At 38.8% G+C, this 14570-nt stretch overlaps 2 protein-coding genes across 4 annotated transcripts in view; both read left to right on the top strand.

Annotated features, from left to right (window-relative positions):
- Positions 1-1935: 1935 nt before the first annotated feature.
- On the top strand, positions 1936-6471 carry il12ba (interleukin 12Ba). Of its 2 annotated transcripts, none has more exons than XM_055158852.1 (8): positions 1936-2057; positions 2484-2565; positions 2637-2909; positions 2993-3095; positions 3948-4198; positions 4277-4434; positions 5009-5130; positions 5234-6471. In XM_055158852.1, the coding sequence occupies exons 2-8, from the start codon at positions 2484-2486 to the stop codon at positions 5295-5297; spliced, it is 1053 nt and encodes a 350-aa protein (XP_055014827.1). In that variant the 5' UTR covers positions 1936-2057; the 3' UTR covers positions 5298-6471. The 2 variants fall into 2 exon arrangements, with proteins under 2 accessions (XP_055014827.1, XP_055014826.1); XM_055158851.1 differs by having other exon boundaries at positions 1937-2057; positions 2631-2909.
- A 4504-nt stretch (positions 6472-10975) lies between these two features.
- Positions 10976-14570, top strand: part of ebf1a (EBF transcription factor 1a) — an 87173-nt gene continuing 83578 nt past the window's right edge. Inside the window, exons 1-4 of one of the 2 annotated variants that reach the window (XM_055159255.1) lie at positions 10976-11679; positions 12330-12486; positions 13574-13637; positions 14166-14221. In XM_055159255.1, coding sequence (XP_055015230.1) covers positions 11546-11679; positions 12330-12486; positions 13574-13637; positions 14166-14221 — 411 coding nt within the window. In that variant the 5' untranslated portion in view covers positions 10976-11545. The remainder of the gene's footprint in view (positions 11680-12329; positions 12487-13573; positions 13638-14165; positions 14222-14570) is intronic. The other variant, XM_055159256.1, reaches the window with a different exon arrangement.

Below are 14570 nucleotides of genomic sequence, written 5' to 3'. Positions count from 1 at the left end.
ATTGAACAGGACATAACTAATGGCTCACTCCTGTTGTATCCCTACTGCACACATTACATCACTGCTCCTCTCTCTGTATTATTTCCATGCCTCTCACAGATGAGATCACTCCAGTCATTTCACTCCAGCTGTTTTGAACATCTGGCTGAAATTCTTTAGTTTTGGTCCATGGTGAAAAAAACAGCTGCAGAACATCAGCCTCTCACACTTTATGCAAACACATAAACCATTTGAATCCATGCAGGGAAACGTGTATGTGTTCAGCCAGTAACGAAAACCTGATCACCTACAAGAATTTGGTGTCTGGGGTCTAAACTAAATATTGCCTGCTTCGTGTCAGACTACCACTATTGGCTTATGTTGCCATCTCGTGGATAAAGGGACACATTACACGAGTAAAAGGAGAGGTCAGTGGCTATAGATAGTCACTCTTTACAAACCTTTTACTTACATTTAATTGACCATATTAAGAATAATTGTTTAGTATGATCTAGGGGTGTAACGATATCCAAGTCTGTAATACGATATCATCACAGTACGATATTTATTGCAATATCGTGGGAAAGCTCACGACATGGTGTGGAGGCTCACGATTAGGGATGTAACAATATCCAAATCTCTCTGTACGATATTTTCACGATATACATCTCACGGTACGATATTTATTGTGAATTATTGTGAAAAATATGCTACTTTTTCCTCTTTAAATGCCTTGACAAGACTTAATCCAAAGAACTAAGACTTAAAAGTGCTTAATGTGTTATTTCTTATGGTAGTCTACTCTGAAATGGAGCAAAGGTTCATGTTTATGTAGTTCTCTTTGTCTTTTTTTGGCTATTGTTGCACCATAACTCTTAATTTAGTCACATAATAGGATAATAAGAAGAATATATTTAGCACTTATTGATAAAGTATTATGCATTATAGCGTCTACAACTGAATCGTAATGTTTATCTAAAACAGGGGTCTCCAACTTTTTTCCTCCGGTGAACTACTGTTACCTTAACAAGACAAAAATGCCTGAGAGCTTATGTTAGTGGTTGCAAGAAAATGAGTAAGCACAGCGAGCCTTAGATGGGGTGCAGTTAGATACTTTTAAAACATAAATCATTTTCCATTTATTAGTGTACAACGTTAGGCACCAAAAGGATATATTTACCATGGTAATTAATCAAATTGGAGTTATTCAGGAGTTGGAGAGCTACTGGTTGTAGGTCCCTGATCTAAATTATAATGAATAGGCTAGTCAACGCCAACAAATACCACAGACTGTATGACATCATCCAAAATACTTCTTCATGAGCTGACAATTAATAGGATATATACCTGTTTGATACTGCAGCCTAAGCAGACAGTCATTGTTCTGTTCTGAAAGTTAAAACAATAACTTCAAATAGGTCCTTACGCGAAATTATAGGCTATGTTCTATGTATAAAAGTACCTATAATGTACCCTTTCCTGCTTTAAAATTCCCACCATAGTTTGGCCACACCGTCAGCTTTTCCCGTCTGCCTCGCGCGCTGCAGCGCACGTGTTTATCTGCTTAGGACTTGAGCGAGTTCTACCGGTCACACCAGGCTGCCGTCAGCGCGCGCTCACAACACAATACCCACCTGCCTTACCCCTACGTAACCGCTTCACGCATATAAATACGTGCTAGACCTGTTAGAAAAGATACAGATTAGACACATTTATGAACAACTGTCTCAAAAAATGGCACAGGATTGGGTCCGTAAAAGCTGTTTAACAAACACTGTCACCGGATGCGCACGAGAAACCTTAGCCTACGGCGACAAAGGTGCGGGTGCGGCCTCCAAATATTCCCAGGTCTGGCAGGTATTAGTGATGTTGTAAGAAAGGCACTCGCATAACTGCACAGAAGCACAAGTGGAAGTGAAAAGGTGACAGATGACCTACCTTTGGAAAGCGAAGTTCCTCTGGACTTTTCCTCGCGATGATGGGGAAGTCTCGGTCAGTTGTTTATTGCGGTCATCATCTTGTTTATAACTGGACTCAAATCACAGTCGCGTCATTTGACCCGCGCTGTTATTGCCGAGGTAAGATCAGATTTTAAGATATTTTTGATGATATGATATTACCACTACTGATAGGTCTAATTATTTCAATATTATTTTATTTGCCTATTTTTAATTCAATTATATTTTACGCGTATTTATTGATATTGATTGGATTATCTGATTTTACTCATATTGATCAACCCTTATTTCCTATCAGATATTATTTTATCTGAATAAACACAAATAATAAATAATAATTTGATATAAATTTCCTGAACACCAACAATACAGACTTCTTTACAATGCAATCTAACACAAAAATAGGCAAAGTTTTAGTAAAGAATCGACTATGGACCTCTTCATTAAAAAGATCCAACCTGATCATTGATGGTTAGAAATGACTGAAATTTGAGCTTGATTTAATATGCTTTATTATAATTATAACTGTGTGCTCTATTATCTCAGATGATGCTTGCCTTTTTCACCCTGTGGTCATTACTTCACATCACCAGTCAAAATCCCACAAACTGGACCCTCAAAGACAACGGTAGGTCTTTAAACAGCACTTTCATTCTGATCTGATTTGATTTTTTATAATCTGAATTGCACTAGTTTTAGTTTTGGAGGTGACTGGAGAGGTTGGCCATCATCTTCTCAGCTGTATCCACTCGGAGGAGGAGGTTTTGAGCAGAGAGGACAAGGGCTCTGGGATCTTCTGGAGAAAAAATGGAGGAAAACCTCTGTCAACTGGAAATATACTCACTATCACACTACAAGAGTCTTCAGGAGGAGGAAATTACACCTGCCACAATGCAGACGGATCACTCCTCAACTACACAACAGTTCTGATCCGTGCAGACCAGGGCAAGACCAAGAGGATCCTCGAACCAGGTGCAAATGTTGTCAAACAAATACAACGTCAGGGCAGATGTATAATAGATTTCACAAATGCTAATATTCATTTGGTTCTGTAGCTCACATACACTGCTCTGCTCCAAACTATAACGGCAACTTTCAGTGCTCCTGGAAGTGGCATCCCAGTCGTAATGGAAAAGTGGCTTGGATCAAAGTTTGGCGGTGAGTTACTGTTTCCTTTATTTACTCAAGCTCATCCATGCGTAGCCATTGTGAAAATCAAAACATTTTAGCATGTGCCATGTCAGTACAGTCTCTCACTCATCCAGGAGTGTTCTGTAGCAAACCTTTGAGAAAGCCTGCTGGATGGTGAAACATATTTAACTTAAAACCTAAAGTAATTAATCTATCACAAGGGAGAACTATAGGCTACATTACTTTTCAGATCTGTGGAAAGTCATCCCTCTTCATGATGAAAAGTATTGTATTTTTTAGTAATAGAAACACCCTTGATGAATAAAGGCTAGAAAGATGTGTTTAATGTCATACCATGGAACATTCAGACAAAGCAATAACATTTCCATGAAGACAAGTGGGCGATAGAATCTCCACCTGAACAGTTGTGCAGTGCACCTTTAAGTATTTAAATTTAGGGTAATCAGGTTTCAGATTTAATGCTTTGATTTATTTCGTCTATTTCGCCTCCTTACTGAGAAATTTGGCTTGGTACAGGGAGGAGTAACTTTAACATAACATACAGACATAAAAAAAAAAGACAAAAGAAAATTATCCCTGCAAACTAGTTTATATGTCTTAATATTAACTCCATCACGGTGTCTGTTGTCATGTTTCTCCTTGTGTCTGTGTGGGTTTCCTCAGGGCCCTCTGGTCTCCACTGCTACAGACAGGTTGCCCCAGTGGCAATAAAGGATGGGTCAAATGCAGATTTCCCCACGGGGCATTAAAATATAGCTCAACCTTAATATGTACAAGTTTAATTAACAGCAAATAAACAAACCTTGTACATTTGTGAATTTCAGCCTCTCATTAAACCTGTGCTTGTCTTATTTTCAGCAACAGTGATAACCCACATGACCCACATGACTCACGTTGCACTGAAGACTCAGAGGGCAGACAGTGGACTTGTCTCTCCAACCACAGTATCATCAGCTGCTCTGTGGACCCTGATGGAAACAGCATCTCCTGCACAGACATACTGCACTGCCCCTATGCTGAGGAAGTCCATTTCATTCGGATCACTGTCGATGTGGTTAACGACTTCCTGGTGGAGAACTACTCAAGGAGCTTTTTTTTGTCTGAGATCGGTAAGACACACACAAGATTAACAACATTTGACTGGTTTCTTTTGCATTTCTATTATTGCATGTTTCTGTCCTTTTCAGTGAAACCTGGCAAAGTGCAAATTAGTAAAGTCAACAAAACAGCCATAGAGTGGACGTATCCGACATCATGGGACAGTCCTAATTCTTATTTTCCACTCACTTTTCAAATCATACAGCTCAAAAAAGAAAAACCTTGTAACTCTGTAAAAGCTCACAGGGTAAGGCACTCATAGAGCTTTTCTCTTTAAACAGATGGTTTTCAGACTGGGCAGAAGGTCAAAGTGCCAGATAGGGGACAGTTTCTGCTGTTGATACTTTGCAGTGACATCATGCTGGGGGGTGGGGTACTGTAAACATTTGACTATTAGAGATACATGTAGCAGTTACCATGGTGACACAGTGCACACATTAGTACACAGACCAAAACGTTTTAAGATTTTAGATTTCAGAAAATGTGTGAAAAAAAAAAAAAATTTATGTGTGAGAGACTTGTTTAGCAACACAAATCAGCTCAAATTTAGTAGCTCCAACTAAAGCAGCTCTTTTGGTGTTAAAATAAATTATTAATTAATTACATTTTACATTACATTAATTACAATTAATTGCATTAATCAAATACATTAATTACAATTTTAGCTGCCCCAATCATATTAGATATTATTAGCCTACAGAATTATATGGCATCTGAAACACAACAAAAACCACTCAAAGCATTTTTAACTTATTCATTTCACTTATTCACACTTAGAGTAATATATTAATTTACATAGTCATATTTTTGTTTATTTTCAGATTAAAACAGTAGACTGCACTGAGAACTGTTGGTGTAAACGTAAAAGCAAGAGAAACACAGTCTGTTTCCGAGCCAAGGATGCTCTTTCCAACTCACAGTGGAGTGAGTGGAGCCAGGAGAGGTTGGTGGTAATGTCTGTGTTACTAGCTGACGTGTTTTTCATGTACAATAATGCATACCATCATAATGCTATACAACAGTTATTAAATGTGTGCATTTCTTAGGATTTCATCCAGAAAAAAGCAGAAGAAAAGGGAAAAGAACCAGGAGCATCAAACAACATTTTAGTTGGCTGCATTCTGAAAAAGATAAAAAATTTGAATTTTAACATATTACAGTTAGTAACATATTACATTAATACATGTTTTAAATTGCTAAATGTCAATGTAACCATATGACCATTTCATACGGTGCCCTGTCTCAGAATAGTTTCTTTACGCTGCTGCACCACATGAGTGTTCTCATGAGTCAATGTGCACCATTGCAAACATGACAAATCCAGAACTGAAACCTGGTTGGCTTTTGAGTTATGACATTTGAAAGAACCACATGCATGTGGTTTTATTCTTGTCTGGAGTGACCTTAGTTTTCTCTCTTATCATTGAAAAACAAGTTTAGAGATAAAATTTTATAAGCTTTTTATATAATTAAAAAACATATCACAAAATATTAGTGAAGTAAAACAAAAAATATATAAAGAGATTTGACTACAACCAGGATCAAACCAAGTTTAAACGCAGCCTAGGCTCAGTCTCATTAAATGTGACAGATTCTAATATCAGTGTAACATCACACTGTATTGAATATGGATCTAGAGAGATAAGGTTGAGTTCAAATCAGCTTTCTCATTGAGTTCCTCAGAATTAGAATTGGGATTGGGCAGTTAACAAAGAATGTGTCAGTTTTATTGTTTGATTGCTTCTCCATTTAAAATACCCCCAAAGCCCTCATTTATTGTCACAGTAATTTAACTGCTGTGACTTCAAGTTTGAGGTGAACCATGCCTTCATTTACTGTGTGTACGAAAAAGCAGAAATGGTGAGTCATACAAGACACATCATCATCACCAGTATTTTATACATTTTACCACTAAAGCCTTGACCTTTTATTTGGGGAATTAATGGTCATCTCCCTACTGTGGCCTGGACAATCCACAGTGCTGAACTGATTTGAAAGTAACATCATGTGCTTAAGTTATTTTTACCAAATTATTTGGGGATGTTTTCTGGAGAAAATAAAGTCATCCATTTATTCTTTATGATAGGACTTTTCCAAAAACTCATAGTGTGCAGCTGTTCACAATGACTTTTAGTTTGGACCCCATTCATATATAGCTATATAATTGTCCATTGTTATATTTATTTGTGTATGTGTGTTTAGTGTATTTAATTATTTATTTCTATTAACCATTCATGTGTATTTCGAGCATTCAAAATAAAACATGCATTTGTTGTTTGATAAATTTGATGACTCATTGATTAATATTACAATAACTCACAAAACTTTTCATGACAGAATAGCAAAAACAGTTATTCAAACATTTTCATCACATTTCACATTTAATTTAGAAAAAATACATTGAATACAATGAAATTAATATTGAATACCTGAATTATTTTGTAACATATTCTGATACATAGGCCAATCAGAATACTATACTGTAAAAACAGATACTACATAGTATTACAAACTGCTTTATATCTGTTGCCCTTTTTGTCATGCATTAACTTATGTCTGATTTGAGATGCATGCACACCCATTGCAAGAGTAGCATTTTCTTGTTTTCCTCACAAATAACTTGCAGTATAAAGTCAAAATACATGATGAAGTACTGTCATGTATTCGTTTTAATTTAGAAAAGAAACTCTACGATCTCTTGCGTATTGCTGAGATGTTTTTATGACTTAATTCTATTTTATTTAATTTTTACTTGTACATATGTATTTATTTAATTATGCCTTATTTGACACCAGTCTCTTGATATTTTTGCTACTTATTTAGAAATTATGATTACCATTTACATTTTTTCTCTTTGTTATAATGATATAATGTGATGTGTGAGCTACTGTGTCCAAATCATTGCTCTTGTGGATCAATAGAGTTTGTCTAGGTCTGGCTCTAAGTCTAAGTTTAACTCTTCTGAATAAATTAGAAAGTAACTGTACCAGGACACTGTTACTTAAAATTACATTTCAGAATGTGTATTTTCAGTACTTGTATTCAGTTATTTCCAAACACTGTTAACAGCAGAGTGTCAACATCTTGGATTAGTAAGTAGAAGTAACTCAGTTGGTTGTTGAGTATTCAACCTCTGATCTAAAGGTTGGCAGTTTGAAACCCGCTCGCGACATAAACACCATTGGTAGAGATCACATCCACTGGCTCACAGGCTAGAAGTGTGAGTCCAGCTCCCAAATATGAATGCTGTCATTGTATCCTTGGTCAAGACACTAGCCCACCTCTCCTCCAGTGTCTGGGTGCACTGGTGTGTGAATGTGTGTGTGTGAATGAGTGAATAGTGAGTAGTACTGTAGTAATTTTCTCCACTGAGATATTGCCATTTTGTGGAACAAGTTGATAGATCCTCCACCAGAAAGTTTAGGCCTAGATGTTATATCTTTTAAACTGACTCTTAAGAGCTGTTGTTATGTTGTTACCTCATCAAAACCCGTGTTGTGCTTTGTTTCATTCACACATGTTGGAGTAATCCTGTATTATTGGGCAGTCTACATCTCTAAAGCTCAAAATCCTTTGTTCCACTTTGTGATGTCATGAAGTTGTAGTTTTCAAGTTTGCAGCTTCCTTTTAACTTTAGTTCAGCAGAAATAGACAATTCCAGGGCTGAAATTATCTAAACGATTCTAGTGAAGGTGTTTGGAGTGTTAAAAAAAAAAAAAACGCAGTGGAGCACTTTTTGCATTACCACATGACTCGTTTTAAAAATGATTTAATTAGAACAAATTATGCAAGGAAAGATACATATTTTTTTTTTTTTTTTATATTTGAGCTGCAGTTTGTTTGGTTAGTGCAATCACATGTTTCTTCTCGTAAATCCTTCGCCTCTCTGACCTTGTCCCACCTCCACGTTGACCATGTTAATTAAGAGGCAGGAAAACAACCACAGGACAGATGGCTCTCACTTTATCTGCATTCTATTCACAACCTAGCAAACGCCACCAGGAAAATACCAAGATGCAATGCAACTTCACTTTACGCACGCTAGATGGCAACATTGCTCCAAATTGTCTTTCCTGGCCCTTCGCGAGTAAGCGGAGCGTGTTCCTGTCACCTGGAGGGAAAAGTTCACCGGAACAAACGGCTCATGTAATGTTAATATCAGTTTCTGGGCGCGTTTTTGCAATTATTAATAACAAAACGTTGAAGTTACATTATAGTTATGTCATTTTTGTCAAGTTTATTCAAATGAAAAACGCGCGGGGCCTTTTTGTATTCCTGTCACTCAGGTAAATTACATTCTATGCACTTTGTTGTTTAAAAAAACATTTATTTCCGTACCCTTTCATGTCGATAAGAGAGCATATTGTTAGACATAAGGCCCATTCAACGTAGCACATGCCTTGCTTTTAACAGCTAGTCATTTTTTACGATTCCTCCGTTCAATCAGGCCATTATTATCATCGGCCCCACCTTTTGATTTACGCGAACATCTGGTGACTGTAGGAGGCGAGTATACAACTGTCTTTTTCTGATCACTTAACTTCAAAATATCTATTGAGTTATAACTCAGAGCGGAGGGTTTAATAGCTTGCCCATATGTGATCACTTGAACTGGGAAATAGAGTTGATTACATTCCTGTCCGTGCGTAATATGGACTTACTAAATCACAGTATTAACATGTCCGGATCAGCGGGCCCCAACTGACATCTGTGTTTTTGGATACGGTGATATTTGGGCTAACAGTCTCTCTCTCTCTCTCTCTCTCTCTCTCTCTGTGTGTGTGTGTGAGTGTGTGTGTGTGTCTCTCTCTCTGTGTATGTGTGTGTGTCTGTCTGTCTCTCTCTGTGTGTGTGCGTGTGTGTGTGGATGCTGTCCAGAGATATAAATACATTTCACCCCATGGGGTCTCGCTCTCACTGTCCGCCGGCCCCCCACAGCATGCCGAACGGGACAGACAGATCAACCAACCGGCCACAATCAAACAAAAGTGGTGAAGGATCGCTCCGGACGTGTGCGTAAAAGACAGTTCTCGTGTCACGTTGGCTTTATTTGTCACTATTTATTGTGTCGTTCGTGTACTCACGTGGTGGACCGATCGTATTCCTCCTCCCACAACAGCAGTCACAAATAAACACATTGGCCTCCTAGACAATGATGAGACCCTGACCGTTTGTGACAAGTTTGGAAAATGTAATTGTTGTGTTTTTGTCGCATATCCTACAAAATGATCTCAGTTCTCTCAAAATAACTTGGTTGAAATTATCTATAGCCTACATAACAATAACAATTTAAGAAATGAATCAATCAGAAATGAATCAGAAATGCTGCTGTTTCATCCTGGATGTTATAGCAGTCCTATGTAAATGACTTTATATTCAAAGTGCTTAATGCATTTCAAGTGTTTCTCTTAAGTGTTTAATTGCACCGGTTAAAGTGTCAGTCTAAATTGCGTGGAATACTGTGGATAAAAATCTTAATAATCTTAATTTTAAATATAAGTTGGTGATAAGAAAACAGCCCTGGTTTCTCCTATTTCATTGTAATTAACCAAACGGGGCTTACTGAACAGATGGCCCCTGTACAATTCAATTTGATTTAGAAACGGCTCTGTAATGATGGGGCATGAGTATAGAGCTTCTGCAGACATATAATAGACATATTCCGTGCATATGTGAACCCAGTGTTCACTTTCACGCTTCTCTGAGCTTCATGCAAATGTTTTAGTTAGCTTTTTTCTCCCTCTCTCTTTTTCCTTCGTGTTGTTTAGCGGGGAGCATTATTTGGGCAACGGGACAGCGCAGTTTAACCATAATCCTCATATTTATGTTGGATTCAACGCTGAGTCCCGCAAGATTTCTGTAATGCATCAAATCACAGCTCATTTCAAATCGTCGTGCTGTCGCAAGGAAGTGTGCACAGTGAATCCCAGTCTTTTTATTTATTTATTTCATTTTTTATGTGTGATCTGAAAGTTTCCTAAGATGCGTAATCTTGTATTGATACCCCGACTGAACACTTGCACCGCGCATTTCATCTATTGCGTTATATGGGAATAACTTATCACTTTTAAATGCCATAACTAATTTATAACAATTTAGATTTTAAACGCGATACAAGAGGAACACGCGTGCGTAAAGCTCAGAGGTTTTCAAAGAGAGACAGACTTTTAAACTTGGCCATAAATAATTAACCAACTTTACCTCTTAACTTTTCTCAGGAGAACGATTAGATAAAATGCTCTTATATCTCAGATGTTTTAAAACAATTTTTCATTGGTAATTTGGACATGCCATAAATTATTTATCTGTCCCCAAATCTATTACATATTTATTAACTCTACTGTTTTATGGACTTGAACATCATGACTTGAAAAATTATAATTATTTTGGACAAACCACTGCCAAGATAAATAATAGCAGATGAATTACAAATGTATGTGACGTTATTGCCGATGGTTTAATAGTAACAATAATAAGTTATTTTGGTGACATTTCCCACACAAGTCAGAGTATAAGTCAGTATCCTTTTCAATAGAAAGCAGCTGCGCTATCCTTCTTTTTGGTCTTTTCGTGCAGCCAATGCGCATTAAATAATGTCCAGTCCTGAATTGATGTTTCGCGGAAAGCAATAAAGTGATGAGCGCGTTAATTGCCGACTGCAAACATATGTAAGACAGGTCCGGGGCGGGACAGCCGGGGCGAGCGTGCGTGGGACTAGGCGGGGACAGCAGGCAGGCAGCTCTGGTTTGGTGGGCAGCTGATGTCCGCGTTATTAACTGTGTGTTTGTGAGAGGCGTTCCCATTTGACCGCGCACGCCACGCCCACCTCACCTACTAGTTCCTCCGCTGTTTGGCATCCCAGAGATGGTCCAAAGTGATTCCTCAAGGGGGAAGGAGGTTGTTTGGAAGCCCCGTAATGTAATTGCGCGATTCATTCATAAGAGTTTTTAGAAGTGGCGCAAAGGAGCGGCGTGTGTTATCCTCGCTGTGGACTGTTTGTTGCATTTTTGTCACCTTGATCCAGAGGACTTCGCACATCCTCTCATCTTGCTCTCATCAGCTTCATCTTCCGCCCTTTGCCGCTTTTCTGTCTTGTTCTTCTGTTGGAGCTGCTGACATGAAGCGCAGCTAACCCTGGATGCCGTCGGCTCCTTCCACATGTCGCGTCTTTTTTGTTTACTTTGAGCAACACACAACACACAGGCGCGCTGCACAGCAACTTAAAGTGAAATAGACCACAGCACTTTGCTCCTGTGACAGCGCGATCAAACAGAGGAAGAGGAGGAAGAGGAAGGAGGCAGGGAACGAGCAAAGGAAAGGAGGAGAGAGAGTGAGAGACTGTGCGAAGGTGCGTTTTGATGTTTGGCATCCACGACAGCATCCAGAGGAGTGGGAGTAGTATGAAAGAAGAGCCCATGGTGGCCGGGATGAACGCGGTTCGGACATGGATGCAGGGCGCCGGAGTGCTGGACGCCAACACAGCCGCCCAGAGGTGAGCCCGAGGCGGCCCCGTGCGCGCACAGATCCGAGGCGGTGTGCGTAACGGGAAGTCGCATGTGTTTCTCACCAGCGGAGTTATGGATAATTCCCTCTGGCTTTTTCAAAATGTGACTCTAAACGCGAGCACACTGTGGGCTAATGTAGAGGGAAACCACACTGCACTCCATACAATAGTTTCGATCAACTTTAGTCCCAATGTCAGTTTCAATCAGGGCATTTTAGAATAGTTTTGTTAATGGATTTTCATATTTTTACAAAGGTGCACATTTTAAAGCATGCACGCGTAAAACCTCGAAGAATCATTTTGATAAGCATTAAAGTTCAAGTTTGCACAAGTTATTTACAAGTTAAACAAGTAACTCTAAATCAAATGTTTGGTCTTTATTCGTGCCAATTAAGAATAATAAAAAAAAAAAGAATATTTAATTTAATGTGCCTGCAAGAGTGACAGTACTTACAATTTATGCACTCAATTTTTTTATTTTTATTTTTTATTTTATTTATTTTATTAAATTATTAGTATTAATTTATGTATTAGCTTTTTTTTGCAACTGGACTCAATTTTCTTTAAAGCATTTCGACAAATTATTTCAAAGTTCGGCTGTTTATTTACGCGGGCCCTCGTGGCTCTTGTGTCTGCAGCGGCGTGGGTCTCGCGCGGGCACACTTCGAGAAGCAGCCGCCCTCCAACCTGCGCAAGTCCAACTTCTTCCACTTTGTCCTGGCGCTGTATGACAGACAGGGGCAGCCCGTGGAGATAGAGAGGACGACTTTTGTGGACTTTGTCGAAAAAGAAAAGGTGGGTGAAGAGACAAAACTTTACGCACATCAAATGACAGTTTAACACGGCCCGTTAAACCCCCCTGATGAATTATCCAGACGCACAGCAGGGACCACACTTCTGTTGAGATTTTCAGCATACCCTTTACTTATAATTGCTCCATATATTTCTCTTTTACCCGGTGTTCAGATGCCAGGTAAAGTTTTCCACTCAGCATCTGCTCCTCGCTACATTTGACTTTATTGTAATGACAGTTTGCACAGCGTGAAGCCGCGTCCTGCTGCTCTGCTGGTGTCAGACATCTGATTTTTAAATCAAACATCAATATCATTTTTAGAGATGTAATATGTATCAACGCGTTTAACTGCAGCTAAATAACTGTTTTATTTATTTGCCCTACTGTGCTTATTAATATTATTAATATATAAAAACCAATGTCCTTCCACAGATGGGCAGCGATTTGTGGGCTGCGAAGTGATTTATCAATAATACATAATAGGCCCTGTGGATTGTATTAAAACAACAATATGCAAATACAAACGTTGCATATTTTAAAGCTATTTTAATTAAGTAATGACCGTGGGCCTGTTTTGTTGGCTATACAAAAATATAATAAAGTTGATCACATTAAAATAGTTATTAGGAAGCGTCTCGTGAGCAGTAAGTCGAAAGAAAACCACTATTAGTGTGTTTTATGCGCCATCGTTAATTATAATGTAACATTTGTGCAGCGTTGTCCTTTGAGACCTTTATTTACGACACTAGGGGTTGCAGTAGGCTGTTGGACCGGGCCCATAAGACCAAGTTTCAAAGTTTAATATGACTTTTCACGTTTTCTGACACAGTAGCCAGTATTTCCTCAGATAATTTATTCAGGTTACACTGAGCCCTTTCTTTTCTTTTTACAACCGCCAAACGAGCCTGTGATTTGATTTATTTACACTGAAAGAGCCATGTAGTGTGTCGGTAGCCCAATGTCGAAAAAATACAAGCTTTATTACAGTGGCGCTCGCAGTAAAAGTCCCGCGAAGGAGTTGATGACCGGGGCTGTATGTGCGTGTTTAGCCTTGGTACTAAACCGTGCTGTTTGGTTTAATTTTCATAGGAAACGACGGGGGAAAAGACCAACAATGGGATCCATTATAGACTGCAGCTCCTCTACAGTAACGGTGAGTCGGGCTTCCATAATCTTTTATGAAGCAATAACAATGCATTGAGAGAATGATCCGTCCAAACAAAGTGAGGAAACTCTGGAAATGCGCGTTAGACGAGGCTCGAGTCCCTCAGCTCCGCTCCACAAACAGCCACACGGACAGAACATGCCCAGAGATCAAAGTGCTTACATTGTGTTGTGGGAAACATTATTTTGAATTTAAAGTTATAAACATGTATTATTATTATTATTATTATTATTATTATTATTATTATTATTATTATTATTATTATTATTATATTTTTGTAGACTATTTATTTTAATATTGTATTACAAATTATTATTGTAAATTACAGTTTTAACTGATTAAATACATTTCTTTAAAACTGTGTGTAGTAATGGAATGAGACTGCTGACAGTAGGCATGTAATTGTGCCAGTCATTAGCGTGATAGTGGCGTACCTGTGGCGTAGTGCCTGCAGGACGTCCTGTGTGATTGAAAACATGTGGTTTGTGTCTAACATTTGTCTGTGTGCTGTCCCAGGGATCAGGACGGAGCAGGACTTGTATGTGCGTCTCATTGACTCCATGACTAAACAGGTGAGAGCGTCACTTTAAACTACATGCTCTGACCATTACACCGTGGGTTTGTTTGGCGTTTGTGTTGGGCTGCCCCTCCCTCTGCCCGCTGCATGCCTCTGTCTCAGACCCTCAACTTCAGCAGTACACAGCGCGTGATAAACGAGCTGTCGTACCTGTGGAATACATTTACAGAGGCCCAGAAAAGTAGAGGACATGTGTCCCCAGCCTGCCTCTGCAGTGAGCCGGCACTCTGTTCTGTGTTCTGAGTTTGCTGTGAGGATGTGTTTGTGAGCGTGTGTGTGAGAGAGACAGTGATGCATGCCAGCTCACTCTTTCAGGACCTTGACCCTCATTTCCTCAATGTGAA

Source organism: Boleophthalmus pectinirostris, unplaced genomic scaffold (assembly GCF_026225935.1).
Source record: "Boleophthalmus pectinirostris isolate CB_2022bp ecotype Guang Dong unplaced genomic scaffold, ASM2622593v1 HiC_scaffold_23, whole genome shotgun sequence".
NCBI lineage: Eukaryota > Metazoa > Chordata > Actinopteri > Gobiiformes > Gobiidae > Boleophthalmus > Boleophthalmus pectinirostris.
The sequence above is the reverse complement of the archived record's forward strand: the minus strand, read 5'-3'. Positions and strand labels throughout refer to the sequence as shown.